This window comes from Triticum aestivum, chromosome 7D (genome assembly GCF_018294505.1).
Source record: "Triticum aestivum cultivar Chinese Spring chromosome 7D, IWGSC CS RefSeq v2.1, whole genome shotgun sequence".
NCBI lineage: Eukaryota > Viridiplantae > Streptophyta > Magnoliopsida > Poales > Poaceae > Triticum > Triticum aestivum.
The window spans coordinates 32815979-32834205 of record NC_057814.1 but is presented as its reverse complement, the minus strand read 5'-3'; the positions used below and the strand labels follow the sequence as shown (position 1 = coordinate 32834205).

The window sequence follows — 18227 nt, the reverse complement described above, 5'->3', positions numbered from 1 at the left end:
CTGCGTGGGCCTCTAGTATTTATTAGGAATTTCTGAAACTGCTATTGGGCTAGGCCCAAAATAGACAAAATTCCAGCACAAACGTGCTAGATTATATATAATGCAATGGAATGAGATTTCATAGGCAATGCCTTCACTTAATGTAATGTGATTTCATATGCAATGCAATTATGTAATGTAATGTGATTCCATATATAAGCAATTATGATACGTAATGAGATTCCATATAATGCAACACAATTATTATTATTATTAATTCTTACACACCAATCGAACGCCAACAAACCACAAAAGTACCTCTGGCGCCGTCCGACACACACCACCAGTTAAACGATTATCAGTCGCGTCAGATACCAACGCCTGTAATACGGCGTGCATCTGGAGCAGGCGAACTTTACTCTGTCTGCGCACCAAAATACCATGCCACATCACACGATCTTGCCCCAAAACCGCCTAAAATCAAAGCAAAGCCACTTAAGGGGGATATTTACCCGGTTTTAAGGATTTGAGGGTTGAAATCGTACCAAATTCAAGTTCAGGGGGGTATTTGTTCCTGGGGCTGCATTTGGGGGTGAAAAATGGACTTCCTTCCTCCAGCATTGCATTGCATCTCCTTTTAAATAAGTTATTGCAATTTAAGTCCTTTGCTCTAGTGGTGTTTTTGATCAATCAAAATATCTCTCAATAGTTTATATCCATGAGTCTACCCCTTGTCCCTCAAACTCAGGATATTTAATTTCGCAGGCCTAACTGTTGATGCGTTTCTAAAGTGTTCTTGATGTAGTGGAGCTCTTTGCCTCAACCGGTTTCTATTACCCAAATACACATGTTTTAGGACTTCCTGGACTGCAGGAACCTACATTCGTTGTCCTGTGATCCCCCTGTCATTTTTTTATTTTTATTTTTTTTTTGCCCTTGACCAAAGTGTGGGTGTTTATATGGGATTTTCTGCGTTCCATCTAGATTGAGTTGTTTACCCTGGTGGTCATGCATAGTAGCAAATCCAACTACATGAGATTTGCCATTTTCTGAAGGTGATGCAATTGCAGGAATTTGGATATTCAGAGGAGTTCCTTGAATTACACTATTAGTGCCCATGCCATGTGAATCACGAGTGCCAAGAGGGAGTTTGCTTTCACCAGTTTTCCTCTACTAAGATCCACTACTGCAAAAAGTCTGGAGAAATTGATCTGAATAGTGTAAAAGTTGTTCTAAATGTTGATATAATTCTTAGCAATAGTGGTAGAGAATTCAGTGAATTCGTTCCTATCTTCATCTCTGTATTTCTGCAGAGATTCCACTTGTAACATGCCTCAGATCCTTCCATGTCTTCGATTTCTCCCACGAATTGATGAGACATTTTACGAAGCTAAGCAGTTTGCAAGCAAACACCTAACCAGGGAATGGATCCTGAAGGGGGGGGGGGGGGGGGGGGGGGCAATTACGCTGCTGAACACTGCTCCGTCCACTCCCGGAGCGGAGCCATGTAGCGGAGTGACACCGAACGGGCCCTAACACTGCCGTTGGAGCCTAGAAGAAACGGAGAATTTTACAGGAGATCCCAAAAGCGATCCATCACAATGCCCAGTCGCCAAGTGGAAGAGCTATGCTCTTGAGTGCCAATTGACCAAACAAGCTATATCTGAAGATGATTTTTAGAGCATGATTGTGAGAGCATTATATCGAATATAAGATACACAACTACGTCAGGCAGAACATGGCGGCTAAGTCTTACCCCCAAGTACATGATAATGAGCTCTAGGGCTTCCAAATCTTTGTTTATTACCAATTACAACCAGTGAAAAGTAACTTCAACTTAAAAGCAGAGTAGAGGTGTATAAAGAAACATTAATAGAGACCGATGCAGTCTTCCGAGCCATTGGATGCGCAACGGAGGATTGCTGTGTGTTATGACTCCGGGCGAAGTGGTAAGTTGCCGTCTGATGAACATCGCACAATCAATGAAGAACCTGATTTGGCACCAACAGCGTGGTGTCAATTTCTTCAGTTAACTACAGAAGAAGTGTTGTTGTGTTCAGAAGATGCAGTGTGACTGCAACACGGCGGGTATCACTCACCAAGGAACACATTTCAGGCCAAGTTCAAGTTGAGGAAACCGGATTACATTGACCAGCGCCGAAAAATCAATTTGCTCATGATCACAGACCGAAACCGATCAAAATTTCGCAGGGCGGAGACTGCATCGGGTACATGATTATGCTACACTGACTGAACCGACCGGCATGTACGATTGTCCCTTCGGGCAAGCACAGAATCAAAGCCTGCCAGCAGCTAGCTATCAAATTTTCCAACCTGGAAGGGATGGTGACAACAGGTACAGTGGCGATCGACCGTTGCCATTTAGAAGAGGGAGTTGTAGGTCAAGAAGGTGCATGCAATTGATGCGGCGCAGATCACCAGGGAGGGCAGCAGGGTAACGTTGAGGAGGCTCCCGATGCCCAGGTACCCCGCTGCGGTGATGGTGCAGTCGGCGACCACCCTCGCCAGGGTGCCAGCCTCCGTCGAGAGGAGCCCGCCGTTGTATGTGCCCCGGGAGAGGCGGGACGACATCACGCTCGACAGGAGCGAAAGGTTGACGCCTGCATTTCGTGGCAAGAATTTTAGACAGGTCTCCTTGGTGCGAGATAAGACAACTATATCACAGGAGCTTATAACTAGAATGTTCAAATATTTGTTACCTTCAAGGACTTCAGCAGAAACAAACGTAATGAGTGCTGAGACAACATACTGGATGACGGAGTATGTACTCGTGACTTTGAAGCTGAAAATAATGCCTACTAGCAATGTAATTTGAGAAGCCATCAAGAGTTGCCTATGAAAAAGTCAACAACTTTGGTAAGATGCCCATATCTGAAATTTCGTCAGCATAGCAGCAGAAAACAAGAGAATTCCCAGAAAACAAGAGAATTTCATCAGCATATCTGATGCTTATAGGCTAAAGGTAACAGGAAAGTGTGAAGGGCTCAGAAGCAAGGGAAACAAACCTGTCCTCAAACATGTTGCTGATATATGTTCCAACAACAGCATTAATAGGAAGCACTGTCAACCCAAGAATTGCCAGAAATATTGCCACTGAGCTTGTATTCCAATTGAAATAGTGACTGGTAATAACACTTGACTCAGAAAGTAAAATCTCCATCGCGTACTTGAGCATGAAGTATATCAACAATTGAACCTATACGAGCAAAATACAATAGGTCAACATGTTCACAAACGAAAGAAATGATGACTGCATGATTTGCTTGCATAAGGCAGAATTGGCCAAATAATTGGGAGATATTCACACTACAGCATGAGGCAGAAATTTCAAAGGCCTCGTATGTACCGCTGCACCAAGGGCATGTGTAAAACGCAGAGGAACTTTCTTCCAATCTACCAGGATGCAACAGCCTACTGATTCAATTAGTTTGGAGAAACATTCACACTCCTCCAACTTAAAATTCTTCAATGCCTTCCTAAAAGTAGCAGAGGCAACCCGTACCAATCAAAATTGCCTAAATTTAGCTTAAATTGGTATACCTTTACTGATGGAGTGAGCAATCTGTATGCTGAACCAATCGAAGTTGCAGGCTTGCGAGAATCTTGTGCGGATTCTTCACTTTCATCTTCTTCATCATCATCGTCGTCGTCATTTAGTTTGCTTTCAGAATCTCCAAGCAATGGTTGTGCAAGTCCATTTTCAACTTGCCCAATATCCACACATTGTCCTGCCATCATGATGACCATCCAATTAAATCATGATGGATCAGACAATTTTCTTTATAATACATGATACAACAGATTTTCTTTTTAATGCATGCTCTAAGTGGTAAAGAAGGCAGAAGCACAATATATTGGACTTACCAGAAGCACGATTATGTGGGGTATCATCTGCCTCAGTGGCACGATTTGGTTCCTTGAATGAGATGCATAGCCAAACTAAGTACAGTAGCCATGCAACTGCCATCAACCAACCAGGTAGAGTCGACTGACTGAACGTAACCATGTAGATTTTAAATCTCCACTGAAGTAAACCAGCCAGCGCTGGCCCACAAGCCATGCCAAGTGCACTTGCACTTACGAATCCTGCTGAAGCTTGCATGCGTATCCTTGCAGGGACACAATCACTAATGTACCGTCGGTTGACAGCTCTTGCAGAACCCAACCTGCATCACAATAGTTACTTTCATTAAACATAAAAGAGCACTCGGAAGATAATTAACTAGCACACAGAATTTTAGTGAAGGAATTTTTCTGAACGTCAGAATACCAAAATGTCACAGGAAATAGAGTAACTACTGAAATCTCATTGCATCAAACTTCATATCTCCCATACGTGCATAAGATAGAGCAGACACCGATATAAACTACTCCCTCCGTTCCTAAATATATGATTGAACTACCAAAACGTCATATATACATAGGAATGGACGGAGTATGTAAGAACACCGGTATCACCATACATCTAAAGAAACTGCGATAGGATGAATTCGATAGAATATGCAGCTGAAGCAAGAAAATGCTCAGCAGTAATATCTCTATAGTAATAATGCATTTATCCATGGATGCTTACCCACAGAGTAGGCGGCCAACAATAAGGACTGTCAGGGACTTCGTATCGTAAGCCATTGCATAGCAGACATTACCCAAGAAAAGAACAATACTGCTGAAAACAAGTGGTTTAAAATATGACTTGTTGGACCATGCACTGAAGTACACTGAAGAAAATACTTGTGCAACGGCCATTGAACCAATAACAACACCACAAACAGTAGAAGCAGCCCCAAGGCTCACTGAGTAGTCATCTGCAGTTGGCACAATGATGTATGTGTTGACCATGTAAAGGAATGTGTTCACCAAATTCAGCATAAGGGACACGAAATGGTATTTTTGATCTTCTATTTCTTCCTCTCCTGCAGTACTAGGAGACTCCTCTTGCGCAATTAGGGCATGTTGCCCCAAAAACCGTAGAAAATTAGTTGATCGTGTCAGTTTATCCACCGATGAATTTATCATATCAATGATTGGGTCCTACAATGGATCAAGAAGCCCGATCAGAAAATATCTTTAAGCGTAGCATTAAATCTACTGGATGGGAACAAAAATACTCTCATTTCGGCATCAGGAGAGCAGCAAAGAAAAGAACAAACCTTAAGAGCAGAAGCTGGTTGGTCATAAATTGATAAATAACTTCCTTGACGCTCCTGAAGGTCAGCAAGGTTACGCGACAAGGCTCCCACAACAGCTCCTACACCCTGAATGCAGAATTGATCTTAAGGTAACAATACTGATGTATTCTAAGCATAAAGGAACTAGAGAAGACAGATCATAAGTTCAATAAAATTAAAATATATGAAATGCAAATGAATTGCACAATAAAATAATTGAATGATACTTAAAACTGTAGTTAGTACATTACCACATGCTTGAAGACCTGCTGTAGCTGAGAATAAGGGTGATTTGATCTACTTGACACGTAGTAATCAGTAAATCTGTAACTGAAGCGTTTATCAAACTTCTTCAAAATTTTCCTAATGCCAGTTGCATTCAGGTCGACGAATTTGAGAAGTTTGATAAGATCCAGACCAACTTCTCTATAAGCTTCTCGTAACTCAGCAATGGCAGATATATCTGGCTGTTCTGCTAGTATAGCTCTTTGCTTTCCTAGCTTTTCTATCCTGCTCGCCAACCTTCCTTGTTGCTCCAACAGAAATAAGACAATCGTCTCTATCTGAATCAACAGAAATAAACCATTAGTTAATTAAATGTGTACGTTTGAGAGAGGGGTGGCGGGGGTGTTACATGAAACTATTTACCGCCCTTTGCTTCATCTTTTATGATGTTTCACTGAAAACTAGGGTGTAAGGATGTTCTCTTATGAAACAATGGGAACAGTTTAGTTCGATAAAGTCATAAAGATGTGTAATCAGATGATGCCGTAAGTATTCAAGGGCTAATAGTTATTATGTTAACTTGACTGCCAATACCTATGTTAATGGTCATTTGTTTTAGTTAGAATTCTGCATTGAGTGAAGGACGATGTCTCAGATCAATATCAGTTCAAAGAAGGTACCAGATGAATTAGCACAAGTAACAAGTCAAACGTGAACCCTCAAAAAAAAAAACAAGTCAAACGTGCAAGCACATGAATTCAGAGAGAAAGCACCTATTCTGGATAACGCAGAACATCGTTCTTCAACTAGTCATCGAAAAGAAAGGTTTGCCTTGTATAAGATTTCAATAACAAACCTTAGCTTAGTGTAATGTGAGATAAGCATAAGTTTTTTAAAGAGTCATTTACATACACAATTGAGGCTATGGCATGCAACTTTTTTTTTGTCCTGCAAACATGCAGCTTGTAAGTGCGCATCTATTGGGTTTCTTCGGTAACCGAGGTCATATGTAGATAGCTTTCAAAAAAGATCAGAGGGGGAGACCCTTTTTTTTGTCCTGCAAAGACCCTTTTTCCTAAGAAGGGTTATATAGATAATTTGACATGTCAGTTCATCACCATGATGATGCTACAGTCAAATATCCACACACTGCAGTGGTGCCACGTTGAAGCTGTGGGGTCAGTTAGCTCATGAGGAAATTAGAGGACAAAGAAAATTTAATATGTAAACATGTATTAGACCCCACAAGGTTGCAACCCCTGTCACTGCACTATCCACACCACACAAAAGCTAAAGTCTGCAGGTTAAACTCAGATCAGGGAGAATGAAGTAATGAATTGGCAGAGATCCATCTCTTAGCATTACCTGATCATCAAGCATCTTCGAGAAATCCTTGAGAACACGGCGACGGTCTTTCTCTCCCTGTTGGAGCTGCTGCCCATATTGTTTTACTTTCTTCTTCATCAGCTTGTAGTTTATATAGTAACTGTAAACATTGAATCAGCAATGCAATGTTAAAATTTTGGTAGCCAAAGGAAGTGTGCAATTTTTTACACCAATGAGATGGGCACTCAATTGCAATGTTGTATCATAGTAGATAACAAAGCATGGTTGACCATGCTGTGTGATTAAAGAAAATCAAATGTTCAATTATTGCAATGTTTCTTTATCTTCTTGTTCAGTAAACATGGTAAGAAATCGAGATAAGTTCCATCAGAAGCAGTTGACAGAATATTTGGAGAACTCAATGATACAGTCAGTACAAGGTGGGTTAAAAAACCCTGAATCATACCCTCTCCACTCTGGAACTTGGTCGGCCGTCAACTTTTTGCCAAACCTAACCATCTTGACTTGAATATGTTAATCTGCCAAGAAATATAAAGACACGTCAGTAGCAGAACCAGAGAAACCAAATTTTAGTGTGATTGCTGAAATGCAAGTGCAATAAAATGCAAGAAGCTATTGAGGCACCACTGTGCTTAGTATATCCCAGGTGCTTTCTGCAATCATATGGCGCAGACACATCAGCAAGGAGGTGGTCTTGGAAAGTTATGAGAAGTTGTGAACATTTTAAGTGGAACAGATGACAAACTAGTAAGGCGACTAAGGAATAGACGCGTAAATAAGAAATCCCCAGCAGGTATGCCCCTGAAAACTCAGGACAGTAACAAAAAATTGGGGTAAATTACTTATATAGATGCAAAATTATATAGCCTCTCAGTTCTTGCTATGGATTCTACAGTCCTTTTCCACAGGCCTAACATATATAACCAGTCACAGAAGGATGACCAGCATGTCACAGTCCCAGAAATCACTACAAAAATGCAAGTAGGCGCAAACGTCCATTTGCACTTACTAATTCATGTTCCTGTCAGTCAATCGTGGAATTGATCAACCAGCTGTTTTTTTTACTACATCAGTCTGGACAGTTAACGGTAAGCAAAGCTAGCATTTATAATCCCACCCAACTATATGACCAGAAACATTTGATTAAAAAAGAACACTATCCAACTAATTGGCTACAATTATTGATGAGATGACGAGAGTGCTATTAAAATGGCCTTGCAATCTAGGCTGGATCGAATCTAGCTGGGTCCAAGATACTACAGAAAGTGGAGTAGTGGCAGACCCCACTCTGCCACCAATGCGCTCCTCCACGTTTCAGAGAGCTGGAGCAATAATTACCACTACTACTAGTCACGAATCCAAGCAGAAGACAACAGAAATGAACTAAAAACAAACGATTCCGGGTAATTAAGCCGCCGGTGTGCACAGAGAAAAGACAAGTAACCGGCCCGCTGCTCCGGATTTCAGGCTGGAAATCTGGGAAGCCTCCATGAAACGCAGAAACGGATCCTGCTTGGTCGAGACAAATTTGGCCTGAAACTGAACCAATCGTTCGGCTTAGCAGCACGCGCCAAATCGACAGCCCGCCCGCGATTTGGGGAGGATCGGCTCTCCGTCACAAAATCCCCCTAAATTCGCGGCCCTCGGAAAAAGCAGTAGCAGGCTCTGCCAAACTAGAGAATCTCCCGGGAACGCACAAGCGAGTCGCTCTCTCCCGAAGCAGAGCTCCCGACACGGAGCGGAGAGGAATCCCGCCGCCCTCTCGGCGCTAATCGGCGAGCCAATCCACCGGAGAAGGAAGCGAAAGCGGCGTGAGAAGGCGTCGGGCCAGGGGGGGACGGGGTCACGGGCAGGGAGCGAGTGGGAGGGGGCGGCGCCGCTTACCTGCCGTGCCGAGCGAAGGTGGGCGGCGGGCGGGCAGATCGGATCGGAGCGGCGCGCCGAGGCTGGCCACGTGGGGGAGGAGCGGCCGCGGACGAGGTGGGCGAACGGGGGAATGGGAGGGGAGGCTGGAGCGGCGGGCGGGGTATTTGTAGGCGGTGGAGAGGGGAGAGGGGGCAGCCGCCGCGGCGAGGCGAGGCGAGCGGCGGTGGGCCTGCCGAGGTTCCCCTTTCGTTTCGAGAGCTTTAAAAAAACTGGGTAATGTATGCGCGGTGTGCGTTGCGAAAACGGGCTCGCCGTCGTCTTTCCGCCCGACGCCAGCTTTTCTGATCGGATCGGATTGCGGCGCCTTTCCCCGACGCCGCCACGCCCGCGGGCCGCGTGGGGCGCGTTCCGCTGCAGCGGTGGTGGGTGTACGCCCGCCGCTTAATGGATAGATTATTATGCTTTTATTATTGTATTTTGATTAACAGAAAAATAAAATGAGGGGCGGGCATTTGTTGACTCTGGTTAGAATTTTACTTTTAGAACACAGTACACGCGCAGGCGCTCATGTATACAACCCCCAGAGACTAAGTCGGCGTATCATCTCCTCGTAGTCGACAGGAATGTCTTCTTTCACTGAAGTGCGCCGGCGAAAATCCTGAAATAAATCCAGAATAAAGCAAGCACCTGGACTTAACCTGGCGGGCTGGGGATATCACTTTCCTCCTAACCATCCAACCACACGTTGGCTCATGATGACTCTGGTTAGATAGCCACCGCCCTCTGTAAGCCGCATCAATTGTGTCCGACATAAATCTTACACCCATCACATTTTAGGTTTTCGTAAATTTTGTGGCGTTCCTTTTGTAGTTGTTGCTGCCGCCGGCGATCCCATCCCGTCCACCGCGTGCACGGGTGACGGGAGAGGAGGCCTCCGCAAAACTGTGCCTCCCGAGATCCTGTACGGGAGAGGGGCGACTAGGTTTTTGGAGAGCATCTCCTACGCGACTGCTCACCATCCTTCTTTTACGTCCACTGCATCGTCTACTTCTGCATCGCTTTCTTCATCATCATGGCCACCGAAGCCAACAAGCTCGGTGTCGAGAAACTTGAAGCCGAGAAGAAGGCCGCCGTGGATGCAATTGTTGCCGCCGCCGCGGCTTCGTCCTGGCCTACTAGAGGATATAACACGCTTATCCCGCTCCTGCTTATTTTCCTATGTGTAGTACTAGCTAGTTCCGTAGATGTTTCTACTATCTGCCTACTACGTGATTATATGGTCAAATATCAGTATGTGCTTAATACTGCCTACGTCATGCGTATGATTTATTTGTGGATTATTTTAATCAAAAAATTACTAATGTACTCAACAGAGATATGTTAAAAGTAAATACAAGATGACACAACTACGAGGAATACCTTGTTTGTACTTTCTTGTTATTATTTGCATGGCATTTGGAATAATATTATCGCACGCAGAAGCATACGCTCCTGGAGGCAATTTGTATCTCTACTTTTTTTCTATTTATTGGCCACCAAAGTCATTGCGATTATTGTGCGGAATGTGCGTAATAATTCAAAAATATGCGCAATAATCTTAGCTTTATCTCCCGCAAAAAAGAGTCTTAGCTCTATCCGGTAAACATGAGGCCGTCCGTCTTCGGAAAACGAAAATCACGCACTATCAATCAACTGATGCATCAAGTAGTGTCACTCTTCAACTAAAAAAACAAAAAAGTAGTGTCGCTTTCGTAAGATTTCTCTAGATAGGCGCGCATCTTTTTGTCGCTTCACTCATGATCCGCCGCTGCCTTCCTCTCTTTTTCTGACGTTGAAATGGACGAGGTGGGGGGCGTGCCTCTGATTTCCCGATAGACCAGGGACGCACCTGCGAAGAATCTTCACAACTAATCACACCTAAGTATTAATATAACAATAATTTGTTTAAACCTGCTCTGATCGAGGCCGCGCGCGTATGGGGCGGTGGGAATGTCGCAGCCTGCCGCCCGGATCACCGTATCATGTGCCGTGGGGCCCACAAGACGATCACAGGCTGCTGACATGGCCCCACGGGCAGACTTCTATCTACCTCCGTCCTGGTTTATTGGTCCCTTCGTATTTTATGCTAAATTTTGATTTTAGACTTAACTAACAAAAGTTAATGCATGTAACAAAAAAATAATACCATTGCAAACTATGTTCAAATACGAATTTGACGATGTAATTTTTGTGACATGTATTATTTTTTTTTAGTTTAGTCTATGGTCAAAGTTCACCACAAAATACTAAAAGGACTAATAAACAAGGACAGAGCTAGTAGTACTATTACTCATCATCGGGGCGTATATGTTTTTAATGACATCAGACTATCTAGAACGGTACACAGTGGTCAGTTTATTGTATGAAATGGCATTAATTAGCAAATAAACATTAAGTTATCACGTTTTGCTCTTCGTCTTGATCAAGATGTAAACGTAAGATGACTTATACACCGGTGCAAAGGAATTTGTATCGTTTTGTCCTGGTGATGATGACTCAGCTGCCTAGCACATTAACAATAGCTCGCACGTTAATTACGTGTTCGTTTTCATGATTAGCCGCCGGTGGCCGTGGTCTCCGGCCAAAGGCAACACTCGACGACACGCGCGACGTGAACATGTGTTTTGGGCAGACTAGATCAACCACCACAGATCATGCACGCCAGATTACAAACCCCGCCAACTCGCCGAGCACGACAGATAGACGGCGACGTACATACAGTGCGTGCTTGATGCCAGCTCTGTCTTCACTTCCCCACGTCAGATTTTGGGCAAGATCGGGGATGGTGGGATAACTCCGGTTAGGTAGCTACGTAGGCAAGAAAAAAAAAAGGACTTGGATCCTTCAAAGGTTATCAGAAGTATAAAACATCTCAAAAAATAATAAACATTACATCAAGCTCTCTAGATCACCCTGACTCTTCGTTGTCGACGATCCCATATCGGAGTGTTGGAGAACGTTGCATGAAAAACAAAAAATTTATACGAACACGCAAGATCTATCCGTAAAGATGTATAGCTACGATAGGGGAAGAGCATCTACATACTCTTGTAGATTGCTAAGCGGAAGCGTTTATCAACGCGATTGATGTAATCATACACCTTCATGATCCGTCCCGATCAAGTACCGAATGTACGGCACCTCCGCGTTTAGCACATGTTCATCTCGGTGACGTCCTCGCCTTCTCGATCCAGTAAGAGAGGCGAAGTAGTAGATGAGTTCCGGCAGCACGACGGCGTGGTGACGATGGTGGTGAAGAACAATCTCCGCAGGGCTTCACCAAGCACAACGGAAACTATGGCGGAGGATAAACTAGAGGGGGCGGTGTTGCCGGCACACGGCTTGGTGAATCTTGATGTGTCCCAGGTGCTAGCCCTGCCCAGGGCCGGCTCTGGCCCAGGGCCGGCTCTGGCCCAGGGCAAGAGGGGCAACGGCCTGGGGCCCAGCCGAAGTAGGGGCCCATATCTGTTACGTACACAAGTACATATGGGCCAGACTAGAGAAGAAAAAGGCCCATCTATCAACTATACACGCACGGGGAGGTCCAGATTTTTAATAGGATGGAACCTGAAGAAAATTGCAAGCACACACGGCTGCACTGCCGCACGGGAGCTCGTACTGGACGCTCGTTGCGTCCAACAGGGCGCCGACGCACAGGGGGTGACGCGACTTCGCACACGCACGTCGCTGCGGTGCGCCGATTAGGCCGGCGCATTGGAGTGCGCCGCAAATACAAGTGATAATTTGCAAAAAAATAGCAAGGCGTGATGGCTGGGAATCGAACACAGTACTAGGATGGAAGCGCTCAGTTGACCAAACCACAGCAGAAACCTACAAGAACTAAAGAAAGTATAAGACTGTTTGAAAAACATCCTTTACGATTTTCCAAATAGCAAAAACAAAACGTGAATGTTTTATCAAACGCAAACATTATTAGTAAAATTTTGAGAAAACTCAAACATTTTTCAACACACAAACGAATTTTGGAGACGCAAACATATTTTTTAGAACGGAAACATTTTTTAAACTACCCAAAAACTGAACAGGAACAATTTTACAAATTTTGAAACAAAATTTGGAAACACAAACAACTTTTGAATTTCCCAAACATTTTTGGAATTTGTGACATTTCTTTAAAGCACAAACATTTTCTGAATCTTGCGAACAAATTTTGAAACAGAGAACAAATTTGGAAGCACGGACAATTTTTTAAAGCACAAACATTTTCTGAATCTCTAGAATTTTTTTGGAAATGGAGAACAAATTTGGAAGCGCGAACAATTTTTAAAGTACGAACATTTTTTGAATCTTGAGAACAAAATTTGAAAACTCCCGAACAAATTTGGAAGCGCAAACAATTTTTTAAAGCACGAACATTTTTGAATCTCGAGGACAAATTTTGAAATAGAGAACAATTTTGAAAAATCCCTAACAAATTTGGAAGCGTGAACAATTTTTTAAAGCACAAACATTTTTTTGAATCTTGAGAACAAATTTTGAAATAGAGAACAATTTTTAAAAATCCCGAACAAATTTGGAAGCGTGAACATTTTATGAAAACACGAACATTTTATGAAATCCAGTATATTTTCTGCATTTCGGAAGTTTTGAACTTTTTGTGTAACGGGAACAAATTTTGAATTGGAGAACATTTTTTCGAAAACTGAAAATTTTATGAAAATACGAACAAAATTTGAATATTTTGAATTTCTTTTGAGAAAAAGAAAGAAAACAGACAAAAAAATCAGGAATATTTTTCAAAATTGTGAACAAAATTTTGTAAATGTGAACACTATTTCAGAAATATGAACAATTTTTGACAAAAAGAATATTTTTGAAAATTCTGAACCATATTTGAACTTTTCGAAAAGATTAGAAAGAAAAAGTAAAAAAAAACAGAATAAGACGAAGAAAACGAGAAAAAAGAAAGTCAGAATAAGACTGAAGAAAAAACAGTAGAAGGAACAAATGGTTTTTCCTCGTTTTTAGTTTTTTTAAGTTTAGCATTGCTATTCTTATAGATGCACGAGCCAATCGCGGTGGCTAGCGCGATGTGTTCCGCTACTGGAGGTCGTAGGTTCGATCCCTAGCGTTATTTTTTTTTTGCGGTTCATCTCGCGAGGCGAAACCACTCAAATGGGCCGGCCCAGGGTGAGCTGCGCCTCTGCGAAGCGGCGACTACTTGCCGCAGTAAGCGGAATAGGAAATTCCCTGCCGCACACCCGCACTAGGCGTTTCCTTTTGTTTTCTCTCGATCTAAAACACGCACTGGCCCTGTCGCTAACTCGAATAGCCTCGCCCTCAGTGCCTAATCACGAACGAGAGTCGGAGACAGAGTCACGGGAGTACGTCAATATGTGAATGTTGGATCGAAATTTCTTTTAGACTAGCCAGCCGGCTCTAAATTTCTGCGATCAAAATCTAAAATTATCAATCCTTGACTGATTTGTCTTTTATAAAGTATAATTACAACACTTGTAGCTGCTTCCATTCGGTAGCTTATGCCGGTCTTCAATTTGTTCTGTCATTCAGATAGCCTGGTCTTGGAGGGTTTGAGTTTTGCTAATCTGATGCAACATGCAGGTGTTCTCTCTCCTTTTCTTGTAAACGTGTTGCCTAAAAAACATTTATCTGGTTGAGGATATCACCATGTTTGTGTGCATTGATGTTATGCTTAAGCAAATTGAAGTTGCCATCTCATATTTTGAGAAGTACATAAATGAAGAAGGGTTTGTCTCCAATTTGAATATTCTTTAGAACAGAGACAAGAATACTTATCAAATACTTGATGCTAATAAAAGTTTATCAGTGTTTATGGCTTTACAATTATTTTATGCACTCATGTATTCAGTCAACTTTCTTTCTCTTTGGGGCCCATCAATAGAGTTTGCCCTAGGGCCTCTGGAATCCTAGAGCCGGCCCTGGCCCTGCCCCTCTATCTATATGTTGAGCCCTGGGTCATTTCTTGGAGAAAGAGTCTCCTCAAAATCGGTTTAGTCCGCAAGGCAAGAGTCCTTCTCGGACTCCATGACCAGACGTCAGGGTCCTTGGCGCCTGGCCCCAGGTCCCTGGCGTCTGCCCTGGCCTTCACAAAACATCCTTTTGCACCTTCCTAAAGCCCCATGGGCTTTACCCCTTGGCCCAAATGAAGTGTTCTCGCACCAGAACATTTCAGGAAGAAACCCTTTTCGGTGAATTCCGAACCCTTCCGGAGACCAAACACTATTATCCCATATATCAGTCTTTACCTCCAGACCATTCTGGAACTCCTCGTCATGTCCGTGATCTCATCCGGGACTCCGAACAACATTCTGTCACCAACATACATAACTCATATAATAATATACCGTCAACGAACGTTAAGCGTGCGGACCCTACGGGTTCGAGAATGATGTAGACGTGACCGAGATGCTTCTTCGATCAATAGCCAATAGCGGAACCTGCATGCCCATATTGGTACCTACATATTCTACGAAGATCTTTATCGGTCGAACATTTATGACACCATACGTAGTTTCTTTTGTCCGTCGGTATGTTACTTGCCCGAGATTCGATCGTCGGTATCTTCATACCTAGTTCAATCTCGTTACTGGCAAGTCTCTTTACTCGTTCTGTAATACATCATCCTGTAACTAACTCCTTAGTCACTTTGCTTGCAAGTTTCTTGTGATGTTGTATTACCGAGAGGGCCCATAGATGTTGTATTACTATGTTTGAGGTGCTTTGTACTTCCGGTGAATCTTTATAATAGATCTGATCCTTTTCATGAAAAAAATAATGTAGGACGTGGGAGCGAGGAACGAATGTAGGAACGTACAATCCTGAACTTCCAATTAATAGTAGAAATACATTTTTTCCGACACGGTATAATTCTAGATGACCACATACATGCATACTTTATCCCTATAAGCACCTTCGAGATACTAAGTCGGCGTCACATCTTTAGATTGACTACGTCACCACAGATGCCTCGTAGTCGACGGGTTGTCTCCTCCCAATAAACATCACCAAAAAGTCTGAAATAAATTCAGAAAAATGCAAGCACCTTGAACCCTTGGTGGACTGGTTCCATCACAAAGAACCTAACCATCTAAACTATGTTATGTTCGCAATAGCATGTCCATCATTATTACTCTTAGTCTTATGACACTTGGAAATTTTGATTTATTCAACCCGGAAGCATATGGCTCCTGGCGCCCTTTTTCACCTCTATTTTTTTTATTTAATGACTACTGAAGTCATTGGCATTATTTTGTGGAATGTGCATAACACTAGAAATATGCAATAAGCTAATAAGCTGTATTCGGTAAATACGAGGCCATCCGTTCGGGAAAACGAAGTCACGCACTATCTACTGTCAGTTTTCAACTTTTGAAAAAGAAAGAGAAAGAATGTCACTTCCGTGAGATTTCTCTAGATGTCGTTTGCTTTTTGTCGCTTCATTCATGATCACAAGCAGCCAAGGATTAATATAATAATAATTTTGCCCTTGCAGATTAACAGTAGCTCACACGTTAATTACGTGTTCGCTTTCATGATTAGCCGCAAATTATTCCAACTCTGTACCTTCCGGCCAGAGTCAACAGTACTCGACAGCACGCACGACGTGAGCATGTGTTTTGGATAGACTAGATCAACGATCACGCCGGATCATGCATGCGTTTTTGGTCCGTTGCGCGCAAGGTTACAAATGATGCCGACTCGCCGACCAGGACAGCTAGACGGCGACGTGTATATGGTCGTTGCCAACTGCCCTTTTGCTCTGCCACGCCGCATTATCTTGGGCGAGATCGGCGACGGCGAGGTAGCTACGTGGACGAGTTCTTGTTTCTAGGTGAAAATAACCGTGGTAAGGTACCGCCGAGGAAGGAGAAGGACAATGGCTTTTGAGGGGGTGGGTGATTATGTTTGACCATTATTAATTGAATCGGGTCACGTGGCAGTTGATTGCAAAGTTGACGGCACATGACAAGGAATTTATCTCTTCTGGGCACATGTTTTCCGAGACGAAGGCGAGGGAGAGACAGTGACGGCCGTCGCCTACGTGCCAAAATGATTTTTCATTGGAACAGTGGAAGATGGGGGCACGGGCAGGGGCGGCGCCGCCTACCTGCCGAGCGAACATGGGCGGGCAGATCGGATCGGAGCAGCCGCAGCGAGGCACCGAAGTTGGCCACGTGGGGGAGGAGCGAACGGGGGGAATGTGAAGTGTGCAAGGCGGAAGCGGCGGGCGGGGTATTTGTAGGCCGTGGAGTGGAGGGTGGGCGAGGTAGAGGGGAAAGGGAGAGGGGGCGGCCGCCGTGACGAGGCGAGGGGAGACGAGCGGTGTTAGACTTCGTATTGTAGCCCTACTGTGTAAACCATACCTTATTGGTATTGGACTTGTATGTCATCATTATATATATATATGTGATAGGCCACCCCTTTGAGGGTTGAGTCAGTTCCTTCAAAACCTACGTTTTACATAGTATCGAGTCTAACCTAGGTCCTCCACCTCCACCCCACCCGACGCCGCTGCCGCACCAAAACCCTAAACCCTAGGGCTGCCGCCGCCGGCGCCATGACCGCTTCCGCTTCGGGCGCCGCCAGCTCCGGGTCTATCCCCGCGACGCTTGCCGCCCTCCTCAACCTCCCACCTCGCCCCTGGCTCCGTCAGTGCCTCAGTTCTTCGGCACCACCGCCGTCGGCTCCCTGTTTTCAGCACCGATCCCACCGTCACCGCCCGCGACGGGCTCAGCACCAGTCGTGCCGCCGCCCGCGATGGCCTCCTCTGGATCCTCCTCGACACTCGTCGTCATCCCGGCGACCTCGGGGGAGACGCTGCCCGCGGAGCCACCCGCGGCCTCGCTCACGGTACCACCCGCGGCCGTGATCCCGATCGTCCCCGCGCCGCCACCCGCGGCATCGGTCGCGGTCGTGGATCCTGTCGCGGCTCCGCCGCCAATCGTCCCTGCTGCTGGCGCAATCACGCCCACCGGGCCGTTCCACTTCGACAACTTGATCGCCATCCGACTCACGCCGGACAACTACTTGTTCTGGCGCGCCAAGGTCCTACCGCTGCTACGCAGCCGGTCTCTTCTCGGGTTTGTTGATGGTTCGCTACCGTGTCCTCCGCAGGTCATCCCTACCGTCCACGGCCCGGTCATCAACCCGGAACACCGTATGTGGGTGCAGCAGGACCAGGCGATCCTCTCTGCCATCCAGGGTTCCCTCGGCGACGGGGTCGCTGGCCTTTGTCTCTTCGCCGCCACCTCCATGGACGCCTGGACGACCCTGGAGCACGCCTTTGCCCAGGTCTCTACCTCCCGCTCGATGGCCCTTCGCAGCGAACTTGCTGACATCAAGAAGCTGGACTCCTCCGCTACGACCTACTTCAACAAGATGAAGGTGCTGGCGGACACGCTCACCTCTATTGGTCGGCCGCTTAGCGACGAGGAGTTCGCCGGCTTCGTCATCAAAGGCCTCGACGCCGACTACGACAATCTCGCCGAGGCCGTCCACAACGCCAAGCCAGCGATGCCTCCTCACGAGCTCTACTCACGCCTCCTCTTCACCGAGCAACGCGTCGAGGCTCGTCGCTCC

The 18227-nt window shown here is 44.9% G+C and overlaps 1 protein-coding gene across 2 annotated transcripts; it reads right to left on the bottom strand.

Moving 5' to 3' along the window:
* Window positions 1-1746: 1746 nt before the first annotated feature.
* Window positions 1747-8928, bottom strand: LOC123170023 (SPX domain-containing membrane protein OsI_21475). 2 transcript variants are annotated; one of them, XR_006485017.1, is made up of 12 exons: window positions 8625-8928; window positions 7186-7258; window positions 6759-6879; window positions 5420-5731; window positions 5151-5255; window positions 4574-5031; window positions 3865-4166; window positions 3541-3728; window positions 3006-3196; window positions 2700-2833; window positions 2079-2600; window positions 1747-1970 (listed from the first exon to the last, which is right to left on the bottom strand). XR_006485017.1 is itself a non-coding variant. In XM_044587871.1 (11 exons), the coding sequence occupies exons 2-11, from the start codon at window positions 7236-7238 to the stop codon at window positions 2362-2364; spliced, it is 2103 nt and encodes a 700-aa protein (XP_044443806.1). In that variant the 5' UTR covers window positions 7239-7258; window positions 8625-8928; the 3' UTR covers window positions 1747-2361. The 2 variants fall into 2 exon arrangements, 1 of the variants encoding a protein (XP_044443806.1); XM_044587871.1 differs by having other exon boundaries at window positions 1747-2600.
* Window positions 8929-18227: the final 9299 nt, after the last annotated feature.